At 37.3% G+C, this 15,669-nt stretch overlaps 5 protein-coding genes across 5 annotated transcripts; 2 read left to right on the top strand and 3 right to left on the bottom strand.

Annotated features, from left to right (window-relative positions):
- Positions 1-3,145: 3,145 nt before the first annotated feature.
- On the top strand, positions 3,146-3,990 carry C14C11.7 (uncharacterized protein). Its single transcript, NM_072092.2, has 2 exons — positions 3,146-3,261; positions 3,654-3,990. The coding sequence occupies exons 1-2, from the start codon at positions 3,167-3,169 to the stop codon at positions 3,805-3,807; spliced, it is 249 nt and encodes an 82-aa protein (NP_504493.1). The 5' UTR covers positions 3,146-3,166; the 3' UTR covers positions 3,808-3,990.
- Positions 3,968-5,616, bottom strand: C14C11.1 (Movement protein). The gene is made up of 6 exons (NM_072091.6): positions 5,541-5,616; positions 5,398-5,494; positions 4,935-5,053; positions 4,307-4,889; positions 4,119-4,255; positions 3,968-4,073 (listed from the first exon to the last, which is right to left on the bottom strand). Exons 1-6 carry the CDS (start codon positions 5,576-5,578, stop codon positions 4,007-4,009), a joined length of 1,041 nt encoding a protein of 346 aa, NP_504492.1. The 5' UTR covers positions 5,579-5,616; the 3' UTR covers positions 3,968-4,006.
- Positions 5,617-5,736: 120 nt separating this feature from the next.
- Positions 5,737-8,073, bottom strand: C14C11.2 (YDG domain-containing protein). The gene is made up of 9 exons (NM_072090.6): positions 7,896-8,073; positions 7,770-7,848; positions 7,461-7,714; positions 7,235-7,414; positions 6,875-7,185; positions 6,775-6,826; positions 6,415-6,726; positions 6,164-6,370; positions 5,737-6,116 (listed from the first exon to the last, which is right to left on the bottom strand). The coding sequence occupies exons 1-9, from the start codon at positions 7,965-7,967 to the stop codon at positions 5,859-5,861; spliced, it is 1,725 nt and encodes a 574-aa protein (NP_504491.1). The 5' UTR covers positions 7,968-8,073; the 3' UTR covers positions 5,737-5,858.
- Positions 8,074-8,527: 454 nt separating this feature from the next.
- mut-14 (RNA helicase) lies at positions 8,528-10,519 on the top strand (the record flags this gene model as incomplete). The annotated part of the gene is made up of 5 exons (NM_072089.6): positions 8,528-8,663; positions 8,723-9,250; positions 9,340-9,848; positions 9,897-10,064; positions 10,113-10,519. The coding sequence occupies 5 exons, from the start codon at positions 8,528-8,530 to the stop codon at positions 10,356-10,358; spliced, it is 1,587 nt and encodes a 528-aa protein (NP_504490.1). The 3' UTR covers positions 10,359-10,519.
- Positions 10,520-10,532: 13 nt separating this feature from the next.
- hex-2 (beta-N-acetylhexosaminidase) lies at positions 10,533-14,783 on the bottom strand. Its single transcript, NM_072088.8, has 10 exons — positions 14,704-14,783; positions 14,121-14,306; positions 13,983-14,066; positions 12,851-13,303; positions 12,672-12,802; positions 12,052-12,173; positions 11,866-12,008; positions 11,347-11,599; positions 11,092-11,299; positions 10,533-10,818 (listed from the first exon to the last, which is right to left on the bottom strand). The coding sequence occupies exons 1-10, from the start codon at positions 14,752-14,754 to the stop codon at positions 10,659-10,661; spliced, it is 1,791 nt and encodes a 596-aa protein (NP_504489.3). The 5' UTR covers positions 14,755-14,783; the 3' UTR covers positions 10,533-10,658.
- Between the last annotated feature and the right edge of the window lie 886 nt (positions 14,784-15,669).

Below are 15,669 nucleotides of genomic sequence, written 5' to 3'. Positions count from 1 at the left end.
CGCTACGGTAGTAATTTAAAGAATTACTGTAGTTTTCGCTACGAGATATTTTGCGCGTCATATATGTTGCGCAATACGCATTCTCAGAATTTAGTATTCCCGTAATATCAGGACATGAAAATTAATGCCAGTTTTTGTTCAAGACTTTTTTTTTGGGCTGTGATATTTGATAACCAGCCGTGGACCGCACCTCCGGCGCGGCCTCCGACTTCTGGAGCTGAAAACCAATTTTTCTGAAACTACCGTAATCATACAGTACTCCTACCGTACCACCATTGTACCACTACAGTACCCCAACTATATACCTACACTAACCCCAACTCACTATCCCTCCAGAAGCTAAAACTTCGCAGACTACAAAGACTACATAGACTACAAACTATGGACAAACGGAATAAGCGCTTTATATATAGTAAATGATGATAGTAGATTTTCAATAGTTGGGTTTCATTGATCACCAGTTATTTTACAACAGTTTTATTAGTGCAGTTTGTTGAATTTCTTGAAATAGTCTTTGTTGTGGACAGAACGTAAACCTGAACTTTATACATACGTGACCTTTGGGTCATCATGAACTTATACGCGCGACCTCTCTTTATAATTCATTACTTCTTACACTTCTTGTAATAAACTACTTCTCTCCGTGTCTCTCGCTCAATACACAACAGTGGCGATCAGGATCGAGTAAAGTGAACGGAGTACTCTATGAAGTACAGTTGGGATCGAGAATTCAAAGAATTCACACGAACCATCTCCGTCACATTTGCGGGCGCCGGAGCCGTGGGAATGACTATGCTTCATCATTCATCGAAAATCCGTGTAAATTGTCGCGTTTGGAAAACATTCCGCGCTCTAGTTGCCGCCAAAAATTTGTCGCTCAAGGTGCCCGTGGGGATGGGAGGGAAGCTAATCCAGTTTTAGTTTCAGATTCTTCTGTTTTTGGTTTTAGTGCTCCAGATTTGTCAGCTTGTGATTCTGTTGGTTCGCGATCTGCTCGTAAAGTCGTCTCGTCGGTTGCCGGCAATGCTCAGAATGCTACTGGTGCAAATATAACTACGATTCATGTCACGGAGAGCAAGAGTTCGTTGAAGAAAAGCCACAGAAGACGTCGCCGTGTGGCTAAGAGTCGCCAATCATATACTGCTGAAAGTTCGCCAATCAAAGAAACCCATCTGGACCCCCTGCTGGAATCCGATGTTGCGAGTGACGGCGAGCGTTTCCAACCCGGCATCCTCCTGTGTCATTCTCTTCGACAGAGCCACCCACGACAAGTTGTGCGAGGATCAGCCCCAAACACTGATCATGCCTCCACTCGCCGCAGAGGTCGAGATACCACCTCTGGTCGTGATGCCCCTAGCCCAGGCATAATTTCTGGCTTTTTGTCATATAAGAGGGGAGATGTTGTGGACGGAACGTAAACCTGAACTTTATACAGACGTGACCTTTGGGTCATCATGAACTTATCGCGTAAGCGACCTCTCTTTAAAATTCATTACTTCTTACACTTCTTGTAATAAACTACTTCTCTCCGTGTCTCTCGCTCAATACACAACAGTCTTGAATTGTTCCTACTATGTTTCTTTTTTACCCAATAATTCTTGTTTTTTGGCAAAAACAGTTTCCTGCGCATCCCTGCTATGCACTTTAAAGGAATAATTAAAATATAACCGTCCTTACTAACAAGAAAATAAAAAAGCCATCATGGTCAAGTGGCTAAAAGTTTTGGCGCTCACGCAAACATCCGCTAGTTCAATCCCTGCGGTGGCAACAATTTTTGTTAACATTTGTTTAATGATTTTTTTAACCTCGAATATAATTAATCTAATTACCTATAATTGTTTGTTTCTTTTTTTCAATCTTCACTGAAAACATTTCCAAAAAATAATGCCAAAACAGTATTCCGCAAGGACGCTCCACCGAACTAATTTTTTCAAATTATTTTTCAAAAGAAATTTTTTTCACAAAGTTTCTACAATTGTTATAGATTTTTAAGTTTTCCTCATGAATCTCGCGTTATTTTACTATTTTCGTAAGTAACATTACAATCGAAAAAAGCCCAGCTGTTTTTACAACGCTCTCCGCTACTCAAGGCCCTTGTTATTCCTCGTCTTTTCCGTCTGACCGATGTTACTTCTCTGTTCTCTATTACTCTCATAAAGTCTTTCTAGCCGCTCAATGGTCGTTTTCTCCGTCTCCTTCATAACAAATACTGTTTGAATTTCGGTATTTAGGCACAATTTTGTGATACTTTTTAGGGTTTTTACTTGCTCAATGAGTATGTAGGCTTAAAAATACAATAGAATTAATCAAAAAACTTGAAAAATATTGAATTTCCCTGTTATTGTTTTATAAGGATTTTTTCAGTTTATGGTAGTATTTTTTAAATTTTATTTTTCGGCTGCTTCCCCGTATATTTAAATATACTTTTCTTGAATTTTCATTGAAGTTACGTCGTTTTTAGCGAATTTTATCGTTTTTTCTTTTTTTCAACTAGTTTTACATCAGTTTTCAAAGTTTTTCATGTTTGTCGATAAAAAGACATAGAAAACTGTTTTAGAACAATTTTAGCAGAAAATTGCAAATTAAACCAGAAAATTCGCTAAAAACTATGTAACTTTTTTGAAAACTGGAAGAAAAATAAACGAAAAATACATAAAAATGATTAAATACCATAAACTTTTTGTTCGCGCCAAGACCCATTGGAATAAACCTGTGCGCCTTTAAAGATTACTGTCAAAACATTTCGACATTTTTTTGTTTTTTTTTAAAATTAAATTAAATTTAATTGTTGCTCACTTTATTTTTATATATTTTCAACAAAATATGGCAAACTTCATGTTATTCTGCTATTTATTTCAGAAATTTATTTGAAAATACAAGCATTTGCGAAATTTCCCTCGCTTTTCCTCATCAGAAAAACATTTTAAAACTCCATTCAATTCTCTTATCATCTGTTGTCGTTTCGTGTTGTTTGATTGCTTACCGACGCCCATTGAAGGAAACTAGAACAACTGAATAGATTGTGTCACCTCGTCATCTCGCCGTTGTTTTGTATTTTTCCCTTCTCTTCCTCGTAACTTTTTGTCCTATTTGTTCATGAATTAATTGTGTGCTACATTTAAGATCAAAATGTTATTTTTTCCAATTTCAGCAAGCACATTCGATCATGGACTGCCAGATTGGATCACGTCGTTGTGCCACGTGGGATGAAATCGAGGATGCTCCACAAACCAAGAGGCTCCGAGAGGATAAAGTTCAAGAGTGAGTTGATTTAAAAAAATATTTTAATACGATTCTTAAAAAGTAGGAGTTTTTTCTTGTTAAAAACAAAAAGATTCGCGCCTTTAAAGAGTACTGTAGTTTCAAACTTTCGTTGTTACAGAATTTTCATCATTTTTTTTTCGAAAAAAAAACTATTTATGTAAAAAAAAACTATAATTTCATATTTAAAAATTAAATATGAAATTAAATTTGATCAAAATCAAAACAAAAACTATTAAAAAATCGACGAAAACTCTGCAGAAACGAAACACATTTTTGCATTTATCAAAAATGTACCGTGTCGAGACCAGATACCGTATCTTTGAAACCAAAATTGTTATTCTAACCATATGTTCTATTTAATATCCGAATAAAAAACATTTCCTTTCCAGAAACGTCCCCCAACAAAGTGTCCAGCCAGCACCACCACCACCAGCTGCTCAACAAGCTCCAGCTCCTGCCGAGCAACCAAAATTCTACATCTCAGCTCCAATTCAAGGATTTACCGTTAATAACCAAGGCGGGTGCCGCTATTTATTTTTTTAACCAAATCATATTATATGTCATTTTTCTTTGTTGATCTGTTATCTAAATATATCACTGCTTGTATCGATTACCTGTATCATTTTATACATTTTTTACGGATTTTGTATTGTACCCTGTATTCCAAGTTTATTAAAACTTTTTGTTAACTTCAAGACCAACAAGTGAATAAATTAGTTTATTATTAAAGTTAGGAAGAAGTTCATGAGGTATCACTTTCGTAGCCACTGTCACAGTCCTTTTCCGCACTCCCAACGCAAACCATTTTTCTGAAATTATTAAATTAAAACTTTCTAACATTTCTATAAACTAACTTTGCTCTGATTCTAATAGGCTTCAATGGTATCGATAATGTGACTCTTGGCATACTCGATTTGATTGGAAGAAAGATGCCTCCTTTGTGGACTTTGTTCGTCAGACTTGTAAGCATCAGGCATGTAATTTCGAATTGCTGTAAAAAAATAAAGGATAACTTAGAGAAATAAGAAAAATTGGAACTTACACCGGTGACATCTGCAGTTTTGAAAACTTCATGGAACACGAGTTTAGTTACCGAAACGATGAAATCCGTAATATCTTCAAAAGATGCAACACAGAGAACACTTCCAGCTTGTCCTTTAAAATGCATATGAGTGTCGAGAAGAATTATTGAATTTGTCGGGCGATCGTAGATAAAACACATGGCCCTTTCGAAAGCAAGCACTCCAATTGCCAATCTATCAAGTTTCGAAAGATACGGACTGTTCACAGCCATCGACATAGCTGTCACGAGATTGCTTATAAAGTCTCCAGAATAACATCGATAGTCAATTTCATGCATCTCGGGTCGTTGAACTTGAATAGCTTCTGGCACAGTGAACGTGTCTCGATGTGGTTTCTTCAAAAACTGGAAGACTGAACCACTTTCAACTGTCTCTTCAAGATGCTTCTTTTTTAGACTTCCACTGAATCCTCGTCGTCGAGCTGCCATAGCCTTTTCGTGGGTCTCATTGCCATCAACAATTCCATTGATAAGAACATCAAGGACACCGAGTGGAAGATGTTGAGGTGTCAGAAGATGCGTGGGTGGAATACAGACGTTATTGCTGAAAGATGGATCTACTTTTGGAGCACATTTAAATTTTACAAACCTCAAGAAATCGTGGGCAATCTGGACAGTGATTATTGTGCAAGCAGATGAGGGAGTCTTCCGGCCACCATATTTCGATTGAGAATAGTTCAGTGGAAGTACCCACACGTGGACACGGTTCTGAAAATTATATTTGTTCATATTACTGTAGTGGGTCTCGAAACGAGCGAAACTTTTCAGTTACAGTCCTCGGAAATGTTCCTCAATTTTTTCCGTATTTCTTGAGATTTTACATGTTTTTTGGTTTTTTTCTCCAAAAACATTGACCTTAGTGCTATAAATTGAGAAAAACTCTTTAAAAAATTGACGGAAAATTATTGCGAAACACTTGTGGGTACGGTAGCTGTAAAGTTTCTCTCGTTTCGAGACCAGTTACCGTATTTTTGCGTCAAAGTTCGCAATACTCGGTGTTAACGTAACATGTCGTAGTGTTTTACAAGATCACATAAAAATATAATTTATACCTCAAAAACTGTCGATCGAAAATTCGAATTAGCCATTTTATTCCAATTATCTGCAGATTCCTCATTCTGTGTTATGTTAGTAGTCCCGCGTCGAGATCTGAAATGTCTACCTGAGAAATATTAATTCTAAAACCTTGTATTACCTCCGTGTTGTACTCATTCCTGGTCTCGAGACGCACATTGTGTGTTAGTTGGTTAGTTGGATGCACCGATTGCTAGTAGAGTTAATAAAAATAATGAATTCAAAATTGCTTCTCAGATTTTGAATTCTTATCTTTCTTCCGAATCTACACTTTATTAATAGAATAATACAGTTCACGTAAAATTAAATCCCATGCTGATTTTTTAAGCATTCATTATAAATAAATAATATTAATAAAACACGTTAGAAATAGACTATCGATAATACAAGAATTAAATTATAAACACTATATGATGATGATAAAACGAAAAAAAAACATTTAATCAATAGTCAGCTCCAGTGCAACTTCTGGGAGCTCATCCTCTTGAAACAACTCGATTTTGCATGATTTGAAATCCTCATTATCTGTTGAATACGCCACAGAAATAAGACTGCCGGCATCTTCTTCATCATCTTCAGATGAACTTGATTCCAAATCACTGTACATACAGCTATCTTCATCATCATATTCATTAACTTCTATAGCATCCAACAACTCGGCGATGATATCCCGACAGACGGCCTCATCTCGTTCACCCTGAAATTATTATTAATTAAGAATTTTCGTGTAAATTTCAAACAAACCATTCTGGAGTTAGACAACGCTTTTTCTGCGTCGTTCAGCTCAGATGGATTATCCGAAGTCGATTGAAATTTCGAAGATGCAGTTGTAAATTGTCGCTTCCATTGCAGTTTTCTTTGCTTACGCTCAAGCCTTTTTTGTTCCCTTGAAAGTTTCTTTGCTTCATGCCTAATCACTTTTTCGCCGTATTCACTCTTCTCGATCTCGCTCTGAAAATTGTAATTTGTAATTAGAAAAACCGAGTTTCTCATACAAATGCTCCATCTTTAAGCTCAGCCCGTTGTTTAGCTTGACGAAGATCGTTGATCGATGGATATTCACGGATGGTGACTTCTGATCCATATTCATTAACTTCAACATTATCAGGATTAATAATGAAAAGTCTCCAGGTTGCACGAGAATCATATCCAGACATTCTATTTGTTGATTGAAACTGTCGTGCTGGTGCACGAAGTGATGGAACTCCACAGAACTTTTGCAGCAAAACATGATTGTCGATTCTCCATATTTCGTTGTTTCGATCGAAGGAATCCACATCTTTCAGTCTAATCACAAACATATCCTTCTGAAACAACATGCCATTGAATGGAACGTTATACAACCTTTTGCAAACCGAAAAATTCGAAAATTTTCTGTTCGACTGCCCGGAAATCTTCTCTTTTTTCCTGAAAACTTTGAATTTGTAATTGAATTTTATTAGGCTTGAAACCTACTTTTTGACAACCGCGGTTTTTGCCTTTTCAGCCAGCTTTTCAGCTTTTAATTTAGCTTTTTGTGCATCCCGTTCAGCTTTAAATCTTGCAGAAGCTTCCATTTTCAATTGTTTCCTAAGTCCCGCACAAACTCGTGGTTCTTCTGGAGTTGTTGGCTGTGGAGCTGGCATAGGTGGTTGGGAACTTTGAGACGAATTCGACGGTATTGGAATGACTGGTACTGGATGCGAAACAACCATCAATCCAGGATTGAATGTCGCAGCCATCGCGGCCATTTGAGGATGCATTGGTACTATGACATGTGGGTACATCTGAAATAAAGTTTTTGATTTTAAGTGATACATAAATTGATACAAATACCCCAGCGTTCGGATTGATCATGGTCACTGGAAGCTGCATTGTTGCCAATGATTTCTGTTTCAAGGCCAACAATCCTGGAGGACAATATGGCATTGGTCTCTGATGAATCATCGGGTGGCCTGGAACCGCATAAATTGCCGGAATTTGCAATGGGGCATGGTGATACACATTTTGGCGCTTCTGAAAAATTAAATCAAAACCAATTATTCTGAATGTGAATGCTTACCACTGGACCGGGAGGAGAGAATGTTGGCATGTGTGATTGACTTGGCATTGTAGAGATCTCCCTCGGATCAACACCTGGAAGTCCTAAAACATGAGAACCAGGCGGAATCGTGAGAATTCGAGAAGCGACTGATGGTGAATTCAAAGGTTTCGAAGCATCCGAATAGACGGGAGCGATAGGTGCAGGCCGGGAAATTATTTCAGCTTCCTTCCCGGATAAATCCACGAAAACATCAGATTCTCTTGAAGATTTCTCTGAAAATGGATTTATTGAAAAGCTCGATTCAAAAATTTTTACCGATTAACTTACCGACGACATTGCATGCTGGTTTAGTGTCATTGTAGAACTCACAGATTTCACTGACTTTTATATCGTTCGTGTTCGCTGTCTGAAAAAGTATTTTTATAGTTTCTTTCGTTCATTACGATGACTTACACTGCCGGCAATATTTAAGAGTCCTGATGGAATATATTTATCATCGTCACTTTCACTTCGCGACGGAAGCATCGTCGATTTTGCAGAGTTTTGCTCTGAGAACTGGAAGGATTTTGAGAAATCACTGCCACACGTGGCGCGACGGGAGGATTACGGTATGCGATGTTGGTCCGCAAACACCGCCACGTCAAAATGCACGAAAAGCCTGGCGAGTTTTTAAATTGAATTATTGAAATTTACCTAAAATTTGGTGAAACGCTCGCATTTTTCTTGATTAAATATATTTTTAATGTTCATCAACCCTTAATTTTCATCAAGTCCTCTAAGCCTCACCTTTGTATTGTTGTTCCAATTGTTTTTTTTTTCGAAAAATGATTCAGACAGGATGGCTTTTATAAAATGTATTATCAGGGTTTTTGGTTTTTTACATGCCGCAACGTTCTCCTTCTCTCTCTCTCTCTCTCCGTCTCATATGTTTTGAATTGTCCAATTGCGAATTTTTCTGATATGTGAAAGAAAAAAGTATATTTTCAGTTCCTTGTTTCCCAATCAGCACTTTATCCTCAAATTTATGCTTTAATACTCATTTGTTATTCTTCCCTTAACATGATCGAGAAAATCATATTTTTCAGATGTCATATCCCTGGAGTAACAAAAACGGCGAAGCGGCGAGTTCATCAAAAACTACTGTCGCGCCACCATTGAGTCCTCCTCGTTACGAGAAAGTTCTTGATTTCAGCACACTCGACACACAACGTCATCGTTATGGTAAGTTTATTTTTATTTTCTCAATCCAGTTTATTATTTAATATTCGTTACCTTTTCAGAAGTCAGAGATCAGGCAAACCAACGTGCAGTTGTCTCGTCAGCAAAAGCCGAGTCTTCCATGATCGACAAATTCTGCAAGGAAAATACCAGAATTCAAACAAATCCTGGCATCGATCTTCCCGACGACTACGGTACCGATGCGATCGTTGCGAATGCAATCGGTGATCAAAGAATAGTAAACAATTTGAAATGTGTCCACGTTACCACGTTCAACGCAGTACAACAAATGTCAATTCAAGTGATTCGAGAAGGACGAGGGCTTGTTGTCGAGGCACCAACGGGTATTGGTAAAACATATGCATTTTTGATCCCGGCGATTGAAGCCGCATTGAAAAATCGTCAATCAAATTGCTTCGAGTACACGAAACCGTCACCTTCGATTTTGATTATGGCAAGCACATCGGCTTTGGTGGATCAGCTTTTCAATCGCTGTGAACTCATTCTTGGATTACAGTGCATGGACAATGTTGAGCCAATCCGTGATATCAAGATTGATAAACTTGTCGCTAACCATCCTTTCACTAAAGGTAATTATTTTGCAGGAGTTTACCGGCCCCCATGTGCCGTACAAGGATTTCAGTTTGCTAATGAAATGCTTAATTTTAATAATTTTCAGGCCAATGCGACATTGCATTCTGCACAATCGGCAAACTGAAAGCGACGATTGAATGTGGCGACGTATGCCTTGATAATTTGAAAACGATTATTCTGGACGAAGCTGATAAAATGATCGACAATTGTGCTTTCGGTCCCGACATCAATTGGATCCTGGATCAACTGAAGGAAGAAAATCTGGAAAATCTACAGTCGTGCTTCTTCTCGGCAACCTATAATAAAAATGCGAATGGCACAATTGCATTGACTGTACTTCAAATGAGAATGTTGGGAGAAGACGATCCGTGGTCAGTCATTATTTGCCCAAGAATGTCAGGATACATCACACAGCGAGTTGTAAGAGTGGGAAGAGGAAGGCCAAATGATATTCGTTCACATCCCTGGGTTATCAAAATGGGAATCATTCGCAAATTGATCGACGATGATCTGAAGGAGACTGGTTGCAGTAAAGATGGACCTTATAATGAGACGATTGCCATTTTTTGTGAGACTGTCCAAAGAGTTACTCAGGTTTGTGTAATTAAATTTAGATTTAAAATTTTAATTCTGCAATTACAGGTAACCATGGCTCTCCGTCAATTGGGATACAATTTCAAGCCCGTATGCAGCATGATCACGAAAAATCAGCAGCTCGTCACTGTTAATGATTTGGAATTCCGAAAAATTCACGGAGTTGTCTGCACCAACATCTTGGCAAGAGGAATTGACGTGTCATCTGTGAAGCATGTGAGTTGAATATAACAAGATTTAATTTTTTATATAATTTGTTTTCAGACAATCATCATGGAAATGTCGGCAGACTTTGACACCTACAAGCACAGGATTGGTAGAGTTGGACGAGACGGATGTGGCGGAAAATCGACGGTTCTAGTTGAACATCACCAACTGCAAGGAGGACCAGCTTCAAATGTAATCGAACAACTTTACAATTTCATGAAGGAAAGTAAGGAAGATATTCCACAATGGATGCAGGAGTGGATCGTCGCTCGTCGAAACAACAATATCGACTCATGGGCTTAATGAAATAATTGATTTACTGTCAGTAGTATTTAGTTTTCCGTTTCTCTCTTCACTTAAGTTTATTGTATTCTTGTTTCTATGCATTTATTTTCCGCTCCTGTACAATGTTTTTGTTGTTGTTTTTGTCTAGAATATCATTAGTTTCAATAAATTTTAATTTTAATACAGATATTTAATCCGAATAATTTATTTTCACAGAAAAAAAACAATTACAAAAAGCAACCCGAACAAAGTCCGTGGCATTTTTAGCTTCAACAACCCGATCTGCAAATCGTCACAAAAACAAAGGAATGGGAATCATCATTTCTTGATTGGGAAATGCCTTTTTGGCCATGCTCGAAGTTTGTCAAGTCGCTGAATTTCTTCCAAATAACCGTGAAGTTTCTCCGACATTTCCCCGAGATTCTCGTAAATGAATTCATCTATTGTATTCTCAAAGTACAAATCTTTCATCGAAGCTCTGCAAAAAACTTGGTGAATTCCGGAAAATTGATCTTATTATGGGGACGCAGAAAAATATCATTTTCTAGATGGCGTGCAAACGCGCTCCAACGCCAAACGTTGGGTCTTGTTAGGTATTGGCAGGAAAACCGCGAATTCAAAATATTTTTGCAGATTTCACCGATTTTGAAGCATTTTTCGACAGTTTGAATTTCTGGTTTTCCCACCAAGCACCTAACGAGACCCAACGTTGAGGGGTGGAGCGCATTTTTCTGCATCTCGATAAATATACCTGAGATCACTTTCAACCCGATCGTATTGGCCAACAAGTTGCTGTACAAATGGAAGCATTTCACGATGGTACCAATTTTGAGAAATGTTGTATTTCCTATTGTATCGATTAGCCCATCCCATTAAATGATGGTTTTTACTCAGTTCACTGTCGATTCTAGCAAACAGATTCGGAACCTCGCTCTGGTAGATCAAATATGTTTGGAATCCTGAAACTTTTTTCTTTTTCAAAAGTCACTCATAATTCTTTACGAACCTCTATATTTACACTGATTGCTGACAACCTTCACTCCATCCACATTGAATCCTTGACATTCTAATAGTGTTGCAGCTTTTTGTCTAGTTCCTTCTAAATCTAGAGCTGGTGCATTTAGAGCAATTTGCATTTGAAGCATCATTGAAGCAGTTCCGATGGGAAGAGTCTCACAAAGTCCAGCTAAATGATCATATCGCTGCCATCCAGTGACAATGATTCCTTGGAATCCATTTTTGAACTTTCTTTCTTGGTTCTAAAATTCAATTTATATGAATATTTATTGACGTTTATTATGGAGGCGCAGAAAAGTGCGCTATCTGAAATCGAGGTGCAATCGCGCTCCAACGCTAATCATTGGGTCTCGTTAGGTATTGGCAGCAAAACCATAAATTCAAACGATCTCAGTTTTCAGAATTCTTTGTCGCAAAATACCTAACGAGACCCATGGTGTTGGAGCGCGCTTGCAGCTCAATTTCAAATTTAATGTTTTCTGCATCATCATAATAATAATAATATTACCTGTTTAGTTCTGATCCAATTTCTATTATTAGTCTCATAATGTCTAACTTCTGAAGTAGAAGCAGATGGATAGTTGGCTCCCTTGTACGCCGAAGAAGCCCACATCGTGGGGAAATTTTCCGCAAGTGCCGAGAATATGTAATCTAGAATTTGAAGTTTATTTATAGAATTAAAGTAGTTTCCTACCGTTTAGTGTGATAATATTCTCCGAATAATCCCAAACAACCGGTTGAATTATTTGTCCTAATTCGAGATTTTTTATGAGCCGAGAGTCGAAGTCTTTGAGCATATCATGCCACGCAAGGATTCTGGAAATTAACTATCAAATATATGTATACTCAGTTCAAAAGTTTGATTAAAAACTCTTGAAATAAAGTTAAAATATGAAAATCAGAGAAAAATTGGAATTTTTGGGCGACTTCCAAAATAATCATAGCCGAAAACCGAGTGTTCACAACTTTTTGACTGAATAAAAAATTTCAAAAAATAATTTGAAATGTTTTCTATGATACTTGTACATTTTAGCATTATTGGAGCATTTTAAACAAAATATCAACTGACGATACTACATTTTTAAAAAGTCAATTTTGATAATTCCTAAAAGTGAGTTCAAACATTTGTTTTGCTATATATATCGTCGAATTTGGCCTCTCGGCTTGAACTCTAAACTCTAATGAAGTTTAGAGTTAAATCTGAGAGACCAAACTTGGCTGACCAGAAAGTTTTGAACTCGAAATTGACCTTTTAAAGGTCTCACCAGTAGGCTTTTGTTAATCATGGGGCTCCAGGTGAACTCAAAAACTCACTGTGTAGAATCTCCGGTTTGCTGTTTCGCAAATTCTGCGATAGCCTTCAAATGAGCCAGCGCCAAAAGTTGCTTCCTTCCGTTCTTCCCATTTTTCTTGATCCAATCCAGTGATTCTTGGCAAACTCCAAACTAAAATAAATTTCGTTTATTGTGAAAACTCCAACTTCAAGCTCTAACCTCAAAAGCTTCATCAGCACCAATATGAAAGAATGGGATTCCATACTTTGCATGCTTCTTTGCCACTTGTCTAATCATTTCTCTTACAAATTCCACACCTTCCTCATTTCCCAGACATAAAACTTGTGGATAAGCGTCATTCTCTCTATATTTCCTCATTTCCTCGTATTTCAAAATCCACTCCAAATGGCCGAATGTTTGAACCAATGGAATCACGTCGAGCTTCAATTTCGTTGCCTCGCTCAGAATCATATCCACATCACTCTCTGAATATGCATCTGTGTTCTTAAACTGCTCCAATTTTCCCGTCCATGGAAACATATCTTCCCATTCGAGAAGTATTCCAGTAGCTCCTCCTTTGGCAATAAGTCTTAGAAGATCCAGGAAATAGTCGACTTTTGGTGGAGCACCTTTGAGATCAAAATGGATAACCACATTCTTGTAGAATTCATTCTGAAATTTTTTTTTGGGAATTAGTTTAAAGATATTAAAAGTATGTGTGAAGCTTCCAACAGGCTTTTTTTATTTCCTGCCTACCTTGTGCCTACATGCCTGCCTACGCTCAAAGTACAAGCTTGAAGATTGTTTTCTTCAATATTGTGTTCAACATTTTTACTATCGAAAATGAGGCGTGCAGTGTGGGAAACTTGTCGGAAAGGGAAAGTGTTCTTTTTTTAGAGCGTGTCGATAAATTTCACACAGTTTTGTTCAAAATGAATTTTTCAAAGAATCAGCCTGAAAGCTAGAAAAGCTCAACCAAGAATGGGGTGGGTGAAGCTTGATGCTCGGAAAGCTGATCTTCTGCTTGCTTGCTTGACACGCCTAGTAAGCAGGCAGGCATGAGGCAAACTCGTATCCTTGAGCCCTCACGTGGTTAATGTTTGATCTACAAAAAATGCGGGAATATTTTTCCAGAAAATTATGACGTCAGCACGTTCTTAACTATGCGAAATCAGATGAGATGTCTACAACTCAACTCCCGCATTTTTTGAAGATCAAACCGAACTGGGACATTCTGACTCCACGTGAGCCCTTATTAATACTGTGGTCGAAATTTGTTCAGAAGGCAAAATATCATTTAAATATTGGCAACGGATTTGCCAAAAATTTTTTCAAACTCTAAACCACTAACATCTCTGGAAGGCCGTTCAATCTTCACTTCTTGTGTAATTGGTTTTGCATTTTCTGTCGATGCCTGCTGATTGACAAATGGATTCTGAAACGGGAATTTTTATTTCAACCAGGTTTCTCATAAATTTTCTCTAAATACCTCTTTCTTGGATTCTTGCTCAACAGCTACATCGATGCTCTCCTCGAAATTCTCTCGTTTCTGTACAAGCACAGGTGTCTGTGGTTCCTTCTGCATTGAGTCAAGTGCTCTCTGACTAATCCCTCCCTTCGGATATGATGAGGTCATATGAAATAGGAAGAGGCATATTGTCGTGAGAATTACACCCTGGAACAAATGTTATTGAAAAGGTGGTGCAAATACGCTCTATGGCGAGAAAAAAACCCTCCGCCCCCTAGTGTTGAGTCTCGTTAGGTATTGGCGGCAAAACTGTGTAATGTTTCCCGTTGTTTAAAATATGTTTTTGTGTGCCCAATTGGTATAATAAAAAATTATGATAAGATTCAAATTAATTATACTTTTTTTTTTTTCAAAAATACACATGCATTTTGAAATAGTTTTTCGAGTTAAAGACACCGGAAGACATACATAGCAAAAAATACAAAAATAATTAAAACCGTTCTGCAATTTTGCTGCCAATACCAACCGAGACCCAACAACCGTGGAGCACGCTTGCATCTCGACTTAAGAAGAGTCGCATTTTTCTGCGCCTCGATAATAATACCTTCAAAACAAAATCGATGGACCGTCGTCGAATACACCGCATCGGGAACATTTTTTTACATTTGAGGCTAAGACGGTCTTCTGGAAACGAAATGGGTATGTATTGAGGATGAAAAGACCGGTTTTTTTGAAAGAGAAGAACTATTCCAAAAAGGGATTTGAACTAAAACCAAACAAGCAAATGGTCATCGAAAGTCTTAAACCAATAATCTAAAACGTATAATGTGAAAAGTGAGAATTTTTCTTTAGATGTTTCGGTTCTCTGTTCAAAAGTGTATATGAATTGATTAGTTATGGAGAGTGCAAGCAAAATGTATAAGGGAGTGGTGCAGTGTTGATAAGCATGTATGTACATACTATGGCTTCCAAAAGGTCAAAGATAGAAGATGACGTTGGAGAATAGAGTGAAAGAAAGAATAAGTATATGATAACTAAAAGAGAGATGAAAACAAAAAGACAAAATGGAACAAGAATATGTAATGAAGGAGGTCTCTCTTGGCAACCAAAAAAGGCAAAAGGTCGAGTGTAAGAGTGGATTGAAAAGACTAATTCTCATTAGCAACTATTAGATGGAAACTGAACAAGAACCTGCGGAAAACGATTATTACATAGTTTGATCTGACCATTGTGTAATTCCAAGGTTTGTGGTTTTGGGATAAGAAAAGATTGACGCGAAATTGGTAGTTTTGATCTAAAATACGGTATTTAGACAAGATGTCATAACAGATTAAATTTTTCGGATTCAAATTCTAGGTAGTATCTTGAAAGGAACTCAGTGTATTTCAGGGTTTTTGAATAATATTGAAGGAAAAAAACAAATAAAGTGGGAAATAATTAAAAACATTCCTATATATGTTGCCAAAATAACCAAATATAACAATACTTTTTTAATTTGGTAATTTTTTAATTCGAGTCAAAAAACAGGTGAAACTAATTTTAACCCTATTTTTGTTGAAAATCGTCGATC

The sequence above is a fragment of the Caenorhabditis elegans genome, chromosome V (genome assembly GCF_000002985.6).
Source record: "Caenorhabditis elegans chromosome V".
In the NCBI taxonomy this organism is placed as follows: Eukaryota; Metazoa; Nematoda; class Chromadorea; order Rhabditida; family Rhabditidae; genus Caenorhabditis; species Caenorhabditis elegans.
The sequence above is the reverse complement of the archived record's forward strand: the minus strand, read 5'-3'. Positions and strand labels throughout refer to the sequence as shown.